At 45.3% G+C, this 17352-nt stretch overlaps 1 protein-coding gene across 11 annotated transcripts in view; it reads right to left on the bottom strand.

Moving 5' to 3' along the window:
• Window positions 1–9148: 9148 nt before the first annotated feature.
• Window positions 9149–17352, bottom strand: part of EIF4G3 (eukaryotic translation initiation factor 4 gamma 3) — a 154580-nt gene continuing 146376 nt past the window's right edge. For all 11 annotated transcript variants that reach the window (XM_084300406.1, XM_084300410.1, XM_084300414.1 and 8 more), the window contains 5 exons: window positions 16798–16896; window positions 15715–15861; window positions 14134–14215; window positions 12536–12682; window positions 9149–11622 (listed from right to left, as the gene is read on the bottom strand). In XM_084300406.1, coding sequence (XP_084156532.1) covers window positions 11441–11622; window positions 12536–12682; window positions 14134–14215; window positions 15715–15861; window positions 16798–16896 — 657 coding nt within the window. In that variant the 3' untranslated portion in view covers window positions 9149–11440. The remainder of the gene's footprint in view (window positions 11623–12535; window positions 12683–14133; window positions 14216–15714; window positions 15862–16797; window positions 16897–17352) is intronic.

The raw sequence follows: 17352 nt of genomic DNA, 5'->3' as shown, positions 1-17352 counted from the left end.
CACAGCCCCCTGAGGGCGCTGAGGGGCGGCCCCGGCCCCAACCCCAACCCCGGCCGCGGGTCCCCCCGTGCCCGCCCGGGCCTCGCCCCCGCCGCTTTTGTTTCTTCCTTGTGTTTCTTGCCTAGGCCTATTTCCTAGCCCACCCCCCCCAAGTTTGAGGTGTAATTCCTCAATTTGCTGCCTATTCCCATTCTCTTTGGGCTGCCAGTGCGCTGTCTGCAAGCTGTGCCCAGCTCTCCACACACAGATCTCTCAGATCAGACGGAAACGCCTTTAGCCCCGCGGTGTTACAGCCCGTGTTGTGTTCTGTTCCCAAATGCCGCAAAGCTTTTCAGCTGTAGGCTCTTGCCCGGGCAGCTTCTCGGCTGTTTTCTGCAGGCAACACCGTGTGCTGCAGCCCTCCTCCTGGCTGGGGGCGCTTCCATGATGTGGGGAAGGCACTGACGCATTTATTGTGACACCGTGGCACCCTTCAGCCCTCCTGCAGATGGGAAACCTCGTTTAGGAGGCATTTATGCTGTTCTCAGAATGGCAGAGGTGTCTTGTTTTCGCACTGCAGTGAATAGTGCTGTGGCTATTTCTGCTCTAAGCATTTTCCAACTTTTTTTTTTTTTTTCCCTCCCTAAAGTGGCTGCTGTAGCAGCGTACTGCTGCGAGCATCTTCTTCCAAAGCCAAGCTGCTGTGACCAAGGCCTGGCTCTGCCGAGCATCTTCTCTACCCCAGACTCTCTCGGTGATGCTTTGCTTTCTCCTTTGTTTCCTGCACTGAGCAGCCCTGGAAGTGCCTTAGCCAGATGGCTCCACTTTGCTAAACATTCCTTCGTTTCTTGTGAGTGCGAAATAAGGACTGTGCAGCTGCAGAAAAATGTGTTCTTTGGCCTTTCCCCCCTAGCGGTGCCTCTCTGGCGGGAGGGAGGGGATTGGAAGGTGGAGGAGAGGAGAGCATGAGGGAGCATGCTCCTTTACTGCAGGCTTTTAAGACACGATGAAGGAAAGATGAAATCACCCCAGCTGCCGTCCCCTCGCTCACTGCAGGCCTTTGTGCAATACCCAGCACCTGTGTTTGCTGAGCCAAAAAACTACACTGAGATGCAAGCAGAGGAGGAGACAGGATTGTGTTGTCTTTCCCTGTTTTTCTTTCTTTTTTTTTTTTTTTTTTTTTTTTTAATCTCTAAACCCAGCCCGGAGGGGAGCTGTGGCCCCTGTGCATTCCTTCCAGCCACATGCCTGCCTGACCCTGGTGGGCTGGGAGGCCTCCTGCCCAAATTCCGTGCCTGGGCAAGCCAGCTGCGTGCTGCAGAGGGAGCACGTTCCTGCTGAATCTCTCCCCTCCACCCCGCGTTTTGGGTGGGCTTGTGGTGTCTGTGCCCCCCTCCCTGTTCACCCAGGGCGTGCCACTTGTAGAAGTGGAGCTGTAGGAACTGATGGTGACCTTGCATGCTTCAGTGAGGATGCACAGCAGGAAGGGAACAGTGCAGGACAGGGAAATTGCCATCAAACTGTGACTGTATACAGCACTATCACCATTACAAAATACTTCTAATAACTACTAAGCACCCTCAATACCTTTCCTGTCCTCTCAGGTGCTATGCAATGCTATGAACCCCAACTGGTTCATGGATTTCTTTTCCAAAAATTGTTCAATTTTATTACAGCTTCCAGCAGTCCTAAAGCTTCTACAAATTTGCCTGGAGCTTTGGGTTTTGACTGTACGGTTCAGCTCACAGTTTAAACAAGATCATTTAGACATTGCTACTGTTTAGATGAGTATCCATAGAATTTGCATGTCAAGTGATTTACTGTTTCCAGCCCATATCCTTTAGATGCTTTCCAGAGCAATGCCACATGTTCCACTAGAAACCTGTTGTACTTTGTTATCAGTGCATCTGGTCACAGAATCACCATTCCAGGGGCTGAAAGCCACTCTCGTTTACTTTCTTACCCCATGCTACCTAATATTTCCTCCCCCTTTTGTCACAATTTTTACTTAAAGTGAATTCTTATAATTTAATAATCACTGACCTGTGTTGTTTAACAGCTGCCTGCCACATACCCTACAAAACATAAGATTATTATTACCTTCATCACGCTGTGCACTGAAATCAGCTTCCACTGCTATATTTGTGATCCTGCTGGCTAAGCGAGCACTGTGTCTTTGTCACCAAATTCTCTTTTAATATTGGCCTGCAGCTTCAAACTTCAATGGTGATTATAATTTAGGCCTTGCCTCTTGTGTCCTTATCCCACTTTGGCAAATTTATTTTTCCATTTTTATCTTGACTTTTGCATTTGTTTTGTAAAAACTTTTTTTTTTTTTCTTTTTTTCTTTTTTTCAAATTTCAGCCTAGAGTCAGCCTGGCTCAAGGAGAATTTGAGTCTTTTTCTGTTTTGTTCTGCACCTAATTCCAAGCAGGCTGGGGAACTCCTTCCCGTTGCCACATTTTTTCATCCCTAAAGCTTTACATTCTGCTGCTACTTTAGCTTCTCATGCTTTGAAAACAAATCAAAGATTCCCTGAGATGCCTTCATCAAATTTTAATAGGGTAGCACGTGCCTACAGATTCTGCCCTTTAGACCTGTTTCTGACCGTGTATCTGAGGGAGGTAATTCCAGCTTGGTGTAACCTCGAGGCCAAGGCAAGCTGTAACAGACCCGGCCTGGCGCTGCAGGCAGCCTGACCGTGCTACTGGGTGTTTGGCTCTGCCAGCTTCAGTGTGTGGCCACAGTTGGTAAGTTTTCAGCAAATCCATGTATGGAAACCCACAGAGTGCTTGAGCAGGACTGTTGCTCTCCTGTCTCAAAGTTTCTGCTCAGCAAGTGGCATGAAGGCACATAAAGGCCATGAAGGTACAGTCTGGCTGAGGTTTGCAGCTTGACACAGCTAACAGACAGGGGATTTGCACGGGGAATGGTGCTGAGTATAACTAGCCCATAATCATCGTAGACTAATTGCATTTAATTAACGTAGCTCTCACATCCCTATGCAGGGACCTTGCAGGGGGATGAAGCCCCTCGGCAGCACACGCACGTACCAGGTGACGAGGGACTTGTCCGTCTGCATTACAAAACGGCGTCACTGTACCCACAGTCGCTGAGACAGCACACACCATTCTTGTCTTTACACTCAGGCTGCTTTTTACTTCTGGATTTTTTCCAAATGGACGTTTGGAAGAGATGATGTGATGTTCTTTAACCACAATTTTCCACTTTGTTGCTGATTCGGGGCTTGCTTGGCTACTTTACCAAGCATACATCTGTAACAATTCCCAGAACAACAGAATTCTCTTTAATTTATACTTACTCCTTTCAGCAGCAGAGTGGTACTGTCAGCCCCATATTTTCTGTAACTCTGTGCAAAAATCTCTCCATTTCTGGTTTAGAAGAAATGCATATTCCCTGACACTTTTTGCCCTTCCAAACACCGCCTGTGATCTCTTTATTCATTAACAACCTCCTAATAATTTTTTTCTCCATACTTTTCCAATGGACTGTCCTACTTTCCACTGGCACCCTATACCACCTCCCAGCTGCTCTGTTGCTGCCCTCCTAACAACTACCTGTTGAGGCTCCCAGTTAGCTTTTCTTGTCAAACCACTTCCCCTTTTTCAAGTGGTATTCTGTTCATCTCTGCACTTTCAGGCCTGCCCACCTATTTTTATATTATCTCCTAGCAAATGAATAAAAATATGCTTAAATATACCAAAGTTTGCTCTGTTCTGGAGCCAAGCTGGCTTTTTATGTCTGATAGAAATGAACCTGCCACTGGAGCTGACAGAAATCTTGACCAGCAAGGAGGGTCCTTGCAGAACAATGTTGTGGACTACGTAGCCTCCACGGGCTGCTGCTTTTCTAGGGATGCTCTAATCCAAAATAGATCCTTAGTGCTAAAAAGGCTACTGTCATCACTGGGAAAACAGTGCCTGGAAGATGTGAATTTTTCACAGCACTTCTGGGATTACAGTAGTGATTTTTTTAACCCCCAGCTGGCAAGTGGAAGCAATGGCTCCCTGAAGCTGGAGAGGCTGAAGTTTACCAGCTCAGCTTTTCACACTGGGACAAAACACCTCTCCCAAAGCTGTGAGTCCCCATGGTTAATATCTGGCAGCAGGAATGCTAGTGTTTTGTTGAATCCCTTTGCTCTCTGAACCAAACACTGTTTCAGATTAAAATTGGTTCACAGCAGGCTGCAGCACACAGCAGGCAGTGGCTGCTCCCGTCACCCGGTCAGGTAATAACTTACTGCCAGGAACACCTCCCAGCTGGGATGCTTTTGCAGCCACAAAAGCTCTTTTTTGGCTGCAGCACATGCACTGTATGCCCTTGCAATCAGCAGCACGCCCAGCACATTCAGCAGCCTGGCTGGACTCCGGCCTCCATGCTGGTCCTGCAGCCGTAACAGAGCATCGCCATGCCAGCAAGCCTTGCTGGGAAGACAGAAAACCCTTTGGTTGAGCAGGAATTCAAAGCATTTTTGGCCATGGCTCTTGTCTGAGGCATACAAACAGTTCTAGTACTGGCTCACTTGTCTCTCCATGGGAAATCCTGTCAACTGGCTTTTCTTTGAGATTTGTCAGCCACAGCCCAGGCTCCTGCTCAAAATAACCACCTTGTGATGGTGGAGGAAGCCAGAAGAGTCAGATCCGTTTGCCTTTCCTTGGAGGATGGATAAAACACTTGAGTCCTCTCTTTTGCAGGGGTGTGTGAAATTTCTTGTATTTGATGATCACTTTGTATAAAAAATACATCTTGTGTCAGCTGATCCCAAGGCAGGCACTGATGCTGTAAGACCAGCAGGAAGGAAGCAGCCGGGATGGGCTCCACCAGCCCACTGTTACAGTTTACTTTTGTGACAGATCCCTGGAATTATTTCTGCCCTGAACACCCAAAGCAGGGCTTTGCAGCAGGAGAACAGAGCCGTGGGCTGTGCCCATCACCATAAGCTAACGTGGCAGCAGTGCTGCAGCCCTGTAGGGTGTTGAGTGCCCGCTCCCTTCGCAGGCTGCCTGGTTCTGACGAAGCACACAGGTTCCCAGCACAACTCGGTCACACACAGACAATCAGAAGGTGGCAGGCCCAACAGATCGTTCACTTAAGACCATCTGTAGAAGTGCAGAGCATTTACACCCAGCATTATTTCAGAATAGCTTGTTCTGAAAAACTGAAACAACCCATTTTCCTCCACAGGCAAGACCTGAAAGTACCAGCTGAGATGATCTTTTCAGCTCTTCTCTGCAGTGCTGTGGTAGAACACTTCTAACAGTGCTCTCCTCAGTGCTCGTTAATGGTCTGCACCCCGGGAGCTTCGTAGAACTCTGCTTTACGACAACGTCTGCTATTAACCCTCACGGGGGGCTGGAACAAGACAACCAAGCATGCAAAAGCAAGGTTTTACTGTTTTCTCTGCTCACTCTAATCCAAAGGTTTCCAAACTTCCTTAAAGCATCGATTACCTTCCCCAAGGCCCCTCTCTCCTTTCCAATTTGCAGTCACAGCACAAACGTCCCTGCAGCTGGGACAGCAATTGCACAGTTGGACAAATTCCCCTTTGGAAAGTACTGAATGGAGAGGGAGCTGGCTTTATTTCTGTTGCCATTTCACTGCAATTTAGCAGCTGGAAATAAGGAAGAGAAACTCGTGCCACATGACCAAAGCTTTCCACAGCTCATGGTCAGAGCATCCCTACAGCAGCATTTAAATAAGCAGGCGTTTTTTAAGCAAACCACAGCTCCAATGCCATTAATAGGCAGCAAGCAGGGCCCTGTGGAAAATACAAGAGTAGAAAACTTCTGGTTAAGTTTCTTCAGATATTTGCAGGGGTTTAGTCACACTGTGGGAAGCTAAGTGGTAATCAATCTCTTGCTTGCTGCAGTTGCTTCTCCACCACTGTGGTTTTCCTGCAATGGTTCCTTGAGGATAATTTATCCATGGAGCTGGGGTGAGGAGCAGCCAAGCAGGACCCTCCAGGTTAAAGCGTCCTCAGCCTCGGGCTCCATCCTACAGTGGCTGCAGCTTGCATGTGGCCCCCAGGCCACACCAGATCACTGCTTGGGGTTTCTCTTGGCATGTGGCCTCTCACACAAGCCTCTGGGTTAGCGCCTTATTAAAAGAAAGCAGCGTGTGAAGAGCTTGCACGTCTGGCTGGGGATGCCGCTCTGCTGGCCTGGGATCAGGTAGCAGCAGAGGGCCAACCTCTTCCAAAGAGCAGAGAGGCAAAGCTTTCCCTGCCAGACCGACATAAAATGAGCTCAAAGCGCTTGCTAGGCTGAACATCTGCCCCCCGTTTCATCCCCATGGGCACAGCAGCCCTGACCGAACCCCTGCTGTCAGCACATCCACCTGTGGCCTTGAGGCTGCTCTGCAGTTACAACCATTTCCCTGGTGTCGTCTTTAGGGAAGCTAGAGGTGTTGGATGTGAGGGCACAAGAGGGTTCTGGGGTGCATGTCTGATTTTGAGTTTACTGCCTGCAAAGCTGAACCCTCTCGTGCCTGTGGAACAAATCAAACCAGCGCCAGGGGCATGGCTCCAATGACTTTTCTGCTCTGCAGCGAACGCTTCTGACACGCCAACCTTCAGGTCCCTTCCCCTGTAAAAATGACTCCTGTTAGGACTAAACATAGCAGGAATGACCACAGCCACCCTCTTGGCATCAAGATGCCACATTTGCTACTGCTTTCAAGTGTTTTTAGGACACTTGGCAAGTTAATAGGACTTTTCTTTAGAAAGGCCCCGTTTTACCTTTCTCTGAAAAAAATAGTCTATAGGGTTGGAACCAAAAGCTCTGGGCCACAGGGAAATGCAGCAAGGGCCAATGTAAATTACTACTTGCTTAAACCTGCCTCGTGCACTCCAGTAACTCTCTGCAGCCAAATCCCTTTTCCCAAACCTCTCTTTCCACATGGCCCCTTTGGCTACCAGCTCCTGCACCAGGGTGTACTGGTCCCAGGCAAAAGTCACAACCACATCCTCTGCAACCAACCCAAGAGCCTGGACTGTGGATATCCGTGCCAATTCTCACTTGCAGAGTAACCTTAACATCTGTCATGAGTTTTTGGGTGCTACTGCCCCAGCTGGAAATGGAAAGCACCCCGGTGCACCTGTGGGTAGCAGCATGCCGCAGCCTGGGGGGTTCAGGAGCTCCTCAGCTCCAGGACAAATGCCTTGGACACCTCTGGCAACTTGAGTGGCAAGCGAAGAGCCCTGCATACCCTCTGCACACAAGTGAGCTGAATGCTTGTCAGTCCCCTGCAGCACAGGCAGAGCACAGCTGAAACGTGGCCAGATTTGGCAGTTTTACAGGGGAAAAGCAAGAGTTGCACACCCAGGTCTGCTCCTGGACCTGAGGCATATTGAGAGAAAACAAGGCTAAAAAACAAACATGCTAACAGGCACAGAGAGCAAGGTCTTATATCTGCGTATTCCCTGACCTCATTCACAGAAACGACTGATCTGGTTCTGAAAACACTTTCCTAGAAAGAAACCAGCCTTAGGCACACACTTGGCCTGGAAATTTTCTGTTTGACTGCTTCAGGTTCGGAGACATTTCCAGCAATAAAGACAAACAGGGACGTAAGTGATACATCTGTTCCTCCTGACCTGCGCCTTTGATGGCGTGCACAGCTCCGGCACAAGACGGGCTCCCAGCAGTGCAAATGGCTTCTAATGCAGCTCCTTCGTGCTGAGCTGCATCAACTCCCTGCCACGCTCACGAGCCTGCCCAAAAGTCACATTTAAATGCCTTATAGGACTAGGACTGGCGGCGAGAGGGAGGACAAAACCACAAACGTTTAGTATTCTTATGGGAAATTTGCTGTCCCCCCTGCTTAGGCTTTGCTGTATCTTTATGCAGGAGGTAAGCACAGCTCACCTCTCCTCATTTATGTAGAATGAGGCTTCTGCAAATCACATTCCCATGGGAACCTCTCATAATTAATTACCTCCTTTTCTGTTTCATGCATCTCTTACAGTTTTTGTCTTTTAACACCCTAGAAGTGTTGTAAAGATCTTCATGGACAACATTCTGAAGAGCTACAACTGCCTGCAAACCCGGGCTGATTTAGAAGGCGACTGAAAAGCTGCCACAGCTCGGTACAGATGCAGGTAAGCAAGGAGCATGTAAACAATGCAAGGGGAGCAGAGGAAGCAGTTTTGGTCCAAGACTTGTATGAAATGTGCTCCTTGTGGTGACACTTGTGAGATGCTGAACCTTAAAGAAATATATCCACAGCTAGAGGCCTAAAGGTCTAGTGCATAAAGTGCTCAAAGGGCTCCATGTGCAGCTTAATTCATCTAAAGATACCATAAAACTTGCCATGGCGCAAACTCTAATTTTCAGACCTCTTGGGTAATTCTGAAAACATTCTTAAAACCTCTGAAAACTCACCTGCTGTCACATGCATGACACTAACAGGACAAGTTCCCACTCCCCAGAACAAGTAACATTAAAACTCAAACAAGGAGGGGAGAGATTTTTCTCCTCTACCCGTGTGCTCACCATTCTCTCCAGCCAGTGTTTTTCCAACTCCCGATTGAAGCTCTCCAAATGAATGTCCCGGCCCTGTCCCACTTTGATTCATGTGGCTGTTCAAAGGCTCTCACAATTTCTACCTTTCTGATTCAAGGCAATCAATACGATAATCACAGTCCTTGCGTGGAGTGGCTGCGGTATCAGAGAGACATTCCCAGCAGGGTCTGACGCTGCCCATCCTCTGAGAGGAACTTCATCAGGTGCAAGCACTGCACAACCTAGCATATATTTGTTCTGATACAAACTCACACCCATTTAATTCAACTATTTAACTGCTATGAACCATCACATACCCACCCTTGTTCTGGCTTCAGTTTACTTTTGCAAGAAGAGCACTCTCATAACCCACACGACCTGAAAAAAACACACACCTTGAAACCTCCGGGGGGGAGTTTCCATGTGGATGAGATCTTGAGAGATCTCAAGATCCCTTTTGGAGATCTTGAGAGCACCCATCACAAACTGGTAAGCCTGTCTGCAAGGCCGGGGGGGTGTGGGGTTGGAAGGGAAGCAGCTGTGGAGGAGGAAGTGCTGGATGTCGTACAAGCAGATACATACATATGCATATATTAATTATGAGATTTTTTTCCTTTTTTTTTTTTTTTTTTTTTTTTTAACAAACATCAGAGAAAAGTGTTTTATTATTACTAAAAAAAAAACAACCAAACAAAAAAAAACAAACAATGCTCTAGTGTTTTAGGCCATGGATTCTCTAGCTCAGATTCATGGCGTGGAACACATTAACAGGGAAAATGTCTCATGGACATCTCCCCCTCCAGCCACAACCAGGCACCCTCCTCCCTTCCCCGTGGTGATCAAACAACATCCTTATGCAAGTACAGCAATTGTTTACATGTAAAAGGAAGATTAGGAAAGTATTTAATGTATTTGTAGCCTTTTTTCTTGTTTTCCCTCTTTTTTTTCTTTTTCTTTTTTTCTTTTTTTTTTTAAAAAAAAGGTGATTTAGCAGCTGGAAAGAAAAAGACAGCATCATGTGAGCAGCTAGTGCCGCACAGACCACCAGCAAATGCTCCACAGGTTACTCGCGGTCCACAGACCACAGTTCACAAACTACATTTTAGGGCTTCACAAACTTTGCAGACTGTATTATGGTAGATGCTTCTTCACAGTGAGAGCCAGCAGGTCATCTTTGGTTGTTGAAGAGAGACACACAAGAGACTTAATGTACTCAGCAGCAGCTCAGTTTGGAGGACTGTGTGGCACTGGGGCACAGCTGAGGTCCCTCTGGGCACGGAGACAACACGCGCTCCGCCCGCACCGCACAGTGACCACTGTAAATCTGTGCCTGGGCTGCGCTCAGACTTCAGACACTGCTACGGGGCGGGCAGAGCCAGGAAGAGCACCGCATTGCTCACTGCAATTGCTTGTTCCACTGACTCTTGTAGATCGCTTTCATTTTCACCCGTGTGGGCTTTTGGGTTCCTTAAGCACAGCAAGGCAACCAGCAGATGCAAAGGGCGGTGGTAGAAGCTGGGCAGCAACGGATGTGTAAGCCATGGAGAAGGGCTCTCGGTTCTCTGCTCGGACAGCTGCAACCTCCGGAGTCACCGCAGTCGCAAGTCCCCAGGACAACGCCACCGTTCCAAGTCACACGAGGCACCGTGGTCATACGGCTGGAAGAACCAGGCTGGGATCGGGTACCGACCGCCCCGAGATCACCTCCCAGCCTTGCAGTGCTGGGAACCAGACAGACCTACGCGGTGCAGCAGCCCAGCTAGCTGCTCATTGCTCAGCAGCCATTAAGTTCTCTCTGCAGAAAGGGTCTCCCAAGCAGCAACCCCCTATTTTTTTTTCCTTTCTTTTTTTTTTTTTTTTTTTTAAACAATTGCTCTCACCCCTCTTTTTTTGGTAGACACACATACATACACACACTATATGTACACAATTTGGAACCGAGGATCTACACAATGAAAAGGAAGCCAGCACCGCTCAGAGATGGTGCACACATTCAGCAGCTGTCAAAGGAGAAGTCGTTTTACTTTCTTTTAAACTTGCAATGTTTGTCTTTATTTTGTTCTTTATATTTTGAAAGTGAAAAGAAATAGTATTGAGTCAATTTCTTTTTTTCTTTTTTTTTTTTTTTTTTTTTAAATATTTGTTCTATGTATTTACAAGCCTTAAAGTTGCTCTAAAGGTTCTGAAAGTATCACTAGTACTTTTTCCCCAGGGTAGCACTGTTTTGAATGAGTTATTTTCGGAGCACTCTGGTCCGCAGCAGTTTTCTCAAATGCATTTCCTTCCGTTCCAAGGTTATGTATGTTTTGATTACTATTTTCTTTTTAATTTCTGAAGCAAGCTGAGAGGCAGGCAGAAAAATCTGATGACAATTAAAAAAAATTGATCTCTTCCTCATCTAGCTTACCCCAACCCCCTTGAAAAGTTTTGTCTATTTTATCATGCTTTGAAACAAAATTGAGGTGCATATGAAGGGGAGGGAAATTTATTTCTCTGCTTTTGTTCTATTATACAATTTGTTTACAGAAACTGCAAATTTAAAAATTACACTGGCATTTGCAGTCCTTAAAATAATAAATTAAAAGTTTTAAACTTTTTTTTTGCTAAACAGATTTGTTTTGCTTTGTGTTTTATGTAAGTATGAGTCCTTGTTTAAAAAGAAAAAAGATTAAAACAGAAAATATTTTCTATAAATAATACATGTATTTTGGTTTAGTGCTCCCGCCCTCAGGTTTGAAGTTTACTTTTTTCAAGTACCTTTTTTCCTCCATGATCACCTTTGTGTTTATCTATTTTTACCTCTCCCACTCGTGCATGTGTGGGGGAAGGGGGGGTCTGCGCGAGAATTGGCCTTGCTGCACTGTGATTGGCGAAGACGTGAAACTTTTTAAAAAAATACTTAAATTGTTTCTTTTTTTTTTTTCCTGTATTTTTAAGTTTTAATTATCCTCCGACTCCTCTTCGGCCTCCCGTAGCCATGTGAAGAATGCTGTGACAGACTTTAGCGCTACTCCTTTCCCGTTCTGCTCTGCTGGGTCCTTGCTGCTTTCCCACTTGTAGAAGGCATCCTCCGATATTACCTCCTCATCATACAGGCAATCAAAAAACATCCGTAACAAATCTGCAGTAATGGAATAATGGGAGAGAACATCTGTTAGTACTGCACAGTTTGAGTCAGTAGACAAAGACGCGGTTACGGATAAGGGGATTAATGTGACCTTTAATGCAAGAGATGCAGACACAAGTAAAAGGAAGATCTGTCACTGAGTTATTGCTTCCTGGCTAGTTAGACACAGCTGAGAGGGAAAACAGGTCCCTCTGATGCTGTGGGATAACATATGCTCTGCAGAAAAGGGACAGTGGCCGTGAGAACATATTATTTAGGGACCGGCTGGCAATCCACAACTGCCCATTCTCCTTTCCATGCAGCTCAGCTGCTCTCCAATACCTGATTTTATGTAGCTCAGCAGGAGAGAGAAAACATGACTAGCCCCTTAAAGCTAAGTATGATCAAGTTGGGTGGTTTTGTGTACTCTTTCATTATGTGCTGCAGACTGCCTGGGTACCCTTGTTCCTCTTACAGTCCCCCGCCTCTTTTCCAACACCATTTGTCAACAGTGTTTCTGGGACAAGACATCAGTTGTCCAACTCCTTTGATGCAGCAAATAATGCAATTACAACACACAGCGCTCTCACACGTGCAGGTATTGTAAACCTCAACAAATAACTGTTTTTTTTTAAATCTCTCTTTACATCACTGACATTTGTCCTTCCTTCTGCATGGCTGCTTATAGGATCAATCAGGAGCAAAGTCCACCTCCAGCAAAGCATTTGGGGAACTGCAGTTCTCTAAAAGCCGTTATCTGGAGAAGCAGAAACCACTGTATGCTATTTTCTGTCAGACGCTATGTACAAAGGTAAACTTTGTTTTCACTGTCAAGAAGAGCACAATCCTCTTCCAGACTCTATTACTGGACTTTAACAGAAACAACTTTTCCTTAAGCTGTCAGGGTTCAAGACCCCAGTGCACTTACTAGGAGGCTGATCAAGTTTTACTATTGATGCTTGTAGTGCATAAAGTGCTTGTAGTTCCTTCTCTGTGTCTGAGTCTAGGTACTTCAGTAAGATCGGCACTCTCTGTTTGATAACAGCAGTGTCCACACGGAAGCTAGAAGAGTCCGCTGAAGGGAAGAGAAGAAAATAGGGTCAGCTTCGGTAGATAGCAGCAGGAGCGGATCTTTTATCTCCTTTATTTATCAAGTAGAAATTACAGATACAGGTTAGCTTTGAGAGAAAAGACGATGAGAAACAATAGGAAGTATTTCTGATCAAAGGCTTTTTCTGGAAGTCTTGATTTTTATGCTTTCCCAATTCAACCAACATCTGCAGTGCTCCTGGCCCTAACCAGTCAGCTGAAATATACAAAGAATTACAACCTAACTTTGCAGTGCAAATCATGTCCAAAGTGGGTGCAATGGCTGGAGTTCAAATCTCAGCTATATAGAAAGTTTTTAGATTTCCCCCCCTAAAAATAGTAAAGGCAGAAACAGAACCATCAGCTACATACAACATAGGAAATCAGGAACACAAAAATACGTTAGAAGTCTGTAAGCAACATGGGTAAATTAGCAGCTTTCAAAGTAGATCATACAACATAATTAAGTGATTTTTGAAAAAAAGAAAAAACCCTCAATTAGAGGCAAGGTCAAAAAGTAAAACAGAACAAGATGTTTTGGATACACCCCCAGCAGAGATTCATCAGGAAGCCCTTCAACATTTGTCATAAAATCCTGTGCCACTTCGCCACTAACACTAGGTGGCATCAGAAAGGTTCCGTTCCCTGAGCAGAAAGGAGCCGGGCCTGCATCTTTTCCCTCACATCCTTCCAACAAAATGAAGTTCAGACCATTTTCTCTGAGCATGACTCTTACAGCTAGGAGCAGAAGTGGGTGCTTTACAAGCACAATTTTTTGTCTTGCCAGATGCCACCAGTAAAATTAAAGAAAACAATGTGAACTGACCAGACGTTTCTGTCTGCAGCGCTTTATTCAAGTACCCCGGGAGTCTGAGGCTCACATGTCTGACTTGGGAATCCACCTCCTCCATTTCCAACCAACTGCTGTACATACAAATAATTCATATAAACTGTCTTTCTAAAAATGTAACTTGCTTTGGACATAAAACTATTAACAAGACAGATACTCAAGCTGGCTTCTATTCTGCAACCCACGTTTCCAACTCACATGTGGCAATCTGCGATGGTAGAGTGCCCACGCAAGCTTGCTGACACAGGAGTGGAAATGCTAATTAACTTAATAACGTCTAGCACATTTCCACCTTCTCTAGAAAAACCAATGAACAATCTGGTATTACTCAGTTGTCTGAAACATCTGCTCATGCAAGGTCACTGGGACACATCAGGGCCTTGAGAACACCCTACCAGCAGTGTCCATGGCTGTCGCAGGGGGAATGGACATCCTGCTCCTCAGCACTAAAATTCAACAAAGTTCAAAAATCTTACTGTATGATGATAAACAGCTTGGGGAGGGGGAGGAATGACATAAACCCGAAAACTGTAAAATAACTCTTTGCATTTTTTGTTTGTATGGTGTTTACACGGCAAGTTACTCACCTATAATAGCTGCTTTACAAACTGCTGTCATTAAAGCTCTAAGGAATGTAGGTGAACTCATCTGGCTTTCATCTAGATTAGCCTGAAATCAAGAGTAAATGGACCAGTTAAAAACACGCGGGTGTGTAAGAGCAACTGTTTCCAAACTCCACTGCTGAATTTAGCAGGGGAGGTGCATGTTCAGCGTAAACTGCTTGAGTTGGAACCCAATTCACCCCTGTGCAGAACTTCAGCTTTCTCATTCAGTCCCTGGGAATATCTCAGGTACATAAACATGCAACAACAGTTCTCTTGCGATCAATACCCCATTTAACTACTCCCACAACCAGTCATTGTCTCAAGAAAAACTAAAACAACAATATTTGGCATTTACAGCACCCTTATACATTTGCTAAGAGCTTTAGGCTTTTTCGACAAATTTTAAAGAATGCTCCTTGGATACAGATTTGTTTGCTCTGTAGAAGAAATTCACAGAATGGCTACATAACTTGTCTAAGACTACAAAGAGAGCCTGTGGGTGTCCCCAGATTTTCAGTGCTTCTTTCATTCCACTTTCTACTTCTCTAACAGCCACAGAAAATGACATTTCAAATACATTCCTCCAGCAACAGAAATAACTGAAATGAAGCTGACTGAGATTTAGCTGTAAGCACAGATCTAAATGAATCAGGCTAAGTATCATTACACGCACAATGCTTAAAATCTGGCTTAAAGGATGCAGCCAGAGGTAGAGGGCAAAGCCTGATCCAAAACACTGGGAAAGGTACGTGGTACCCTGAATGACTGCCCAAAGGACATTTCTGCAGCATGGCAGGGCATGCAGTTGGGCAGGGGATCATTTGCTAAGGTCAATCACAAAAAGCAATGAGACATTTTTATTTCATTATTTGAGAAGAAAGAATGTAACAGCATACTCAGTCTAAAAAGTAATCACAAACCAGAAGCAGTGTGTTTGGAGTCTAACAGTCTGTGGGATGTAAGCAGAAAGTTACACAGTTGCACGTTAATACAACTAAAAATCTTTCTTCCTAAAGCCTATGTTGTAGTAACTAATTAGCTATATATAAAATTTAATTCTTTGGAAGTGTTGATTGCAGAGACCTGATTATCCTAAGTGTTCTAAGCCTAGACAGGAGAACAAAAGAAAAAAAAAATCAACATCACAATTACTTCTCAGTTCTGACCGTGCCTAGGTGTGCTGTTTCTTGTTACACCACAACTTAATCAGGCAAGTGTGGAGGCACTGTGGAAGTGTAACGGAATCCTTTGAAAAAAAAGATGAGAGACAGCTCACCATGAAGATAATCTGTGTCTCAACCAGTAACATACAGGTGAGGGCTGTCAATGCCTCTGAGTTTCCCACCTCAGTGGAACTAACGCAGCAATAAGGAAGGGACTCTGTGCCAGTTACTGGGTCTTGAAGGCTGTCTCCCAGCAGTTTTCCCCCCAGATCACTCGTGCCTACCACTGTACAAATGCAAAGTGACCCGACAGACTGCAGAGATGCTCCTTCAGATGAGAAAACATTCACAAAAGCAGGCAATAAACTGTGTGCAGGGAGGGTGTAAATAGTTGTTATACCTCTACCCAGTCAAAGATTTGTTCATCATTCGCCTTGTCCTCAACAATGAGTTTATCTAGCTGCTTGTTCAGCTCTTCTGCAGAGAGTTCTTTCTCTGAAAGTGCTTCTGAGGAACTGGAACAGTCAGACTCTGTGAAGTCCAACTTCTGCAACATCAGAAGTGATGATGAGAATTAGTTAAATTAACTTTCCTACTCTGAGTTATACCAAATTGAGGCAGCAAGCTACACTTCATTCTGTTTTCCACATCTTTTAAACGCTAAGCTATCATTACAATGATTTACATACTTTATTGTTCCAAATACTACAAAATATTTTACAAATGTGGGAATTGCATTATCCAGCAAACACAATGAGGCATCCCAGAACAACTCCAGCCCCGCACAGTATGCATATGCACAAAACAAAGTCCATGTTGCTCAATTAAAACTACAGGGAACTGGATTGCAATTACTAGAGTTGACATTTGCTCAAAAAATTGCAACTAACGCCCCAGTTCTTATAAAATGTGACAGAGGATCTGCAGTCCCCCCACCAATCATCAGGCCTTGGTAACCCATTTCATTTCCTGCGGCACAGTGCTTCCTAAGAGCCAAAACAGGGCAGTGGATTGCCTGGGGGCTCCAAAAGAAGATCTACAGCTCCCTCCTTAGGAAGGCAACAACTGGCAACAGCTGCAAAGTGCCCTCCATGAGGCTTGGCTCCTTGCTTTGTGAAACCCTCTGAGATCATTTGCAAGGTGGGACAACTAAATAATTGTTATCATTTATTCTGACCCTTCTGCTTGCAGGACATTAATTCTCATTAATTCTTGAGTTCATTCCCCCCTTCTGGAGAAATACATCTACTGGAGGAAGCCAGCTGATGGGAGACGCATGCCTCGGATCACATAGGACAAACCTGCTGGCAGTTCAGAACAGAGGTGCTGGAATCATCTAACCTCACCTTAATGAAGGAGACATTTCATCCCACAACCCATACCAACTATACATAAGGATGGGATGGAACAGGATGCACAAATGGGACGGAAAGCCAAAAGTCAGCGTGAAAAGTCATTAAGCAGATGCTTGCTCTTAACTCACTTGTTCCATGAGAAAGGTATGTACATCCTCCCCTTCAGGTAAGTAGTCCTTCCAACTGAGGCCAGTCTCCCTCCATAAGGCTCCCACTTTCTTATGGCTCTGAAACACAAACAGTTTGGTCATTTGAAAGACTTGAGAGACAACCACGGGAGCTCACAAAATCTGGAGTGGTGCAGCTGTGTCGGGAGAAATAAAGAACCGTTCAGCCACCAAACAAGATGCCTAGCAATAAAGTGAAAATGTCTGGAAATCCCGTGCAAGAGAAAGCATATACATAATCCTGCCACACGTATACGTATCTTGTAAAGTGGTCAAATGTCACGGTGGTGGGTAATAAACAAGGCATAATGTGACATATGGGGTGTGCAACAGCTTCAGCCAGAGGCTACCTATGAGAAGGGACACATCTGAATAAGGCACAGTTTCCCATGGCCATGACAGAGCTGGCAGTTCGATGACTTTGATTCCTCTCCTGCCTCTGCCATTAACTTGCTCCATAACTCATTCCGCCCTGCGCTGGTAAGTTAGCTATTTTTTAGAAAAAAAATTATTTAC

This window comes from Netta rufina, assembly GCF_964035555.1.
Source record: "Netta rufina genome assembly, chromosome: 22".
Lineage (NCBI taxonomy): Eukaryota > Metazoa > Chordata > Aves > Anseriformes > Anatidae > Netta > Netta rufina.
The sequence above is the reverse complement of the archived record's forward strand: the minus strand, read 5'-3'. Positions and strand labels throughout refer to the sequence as shown.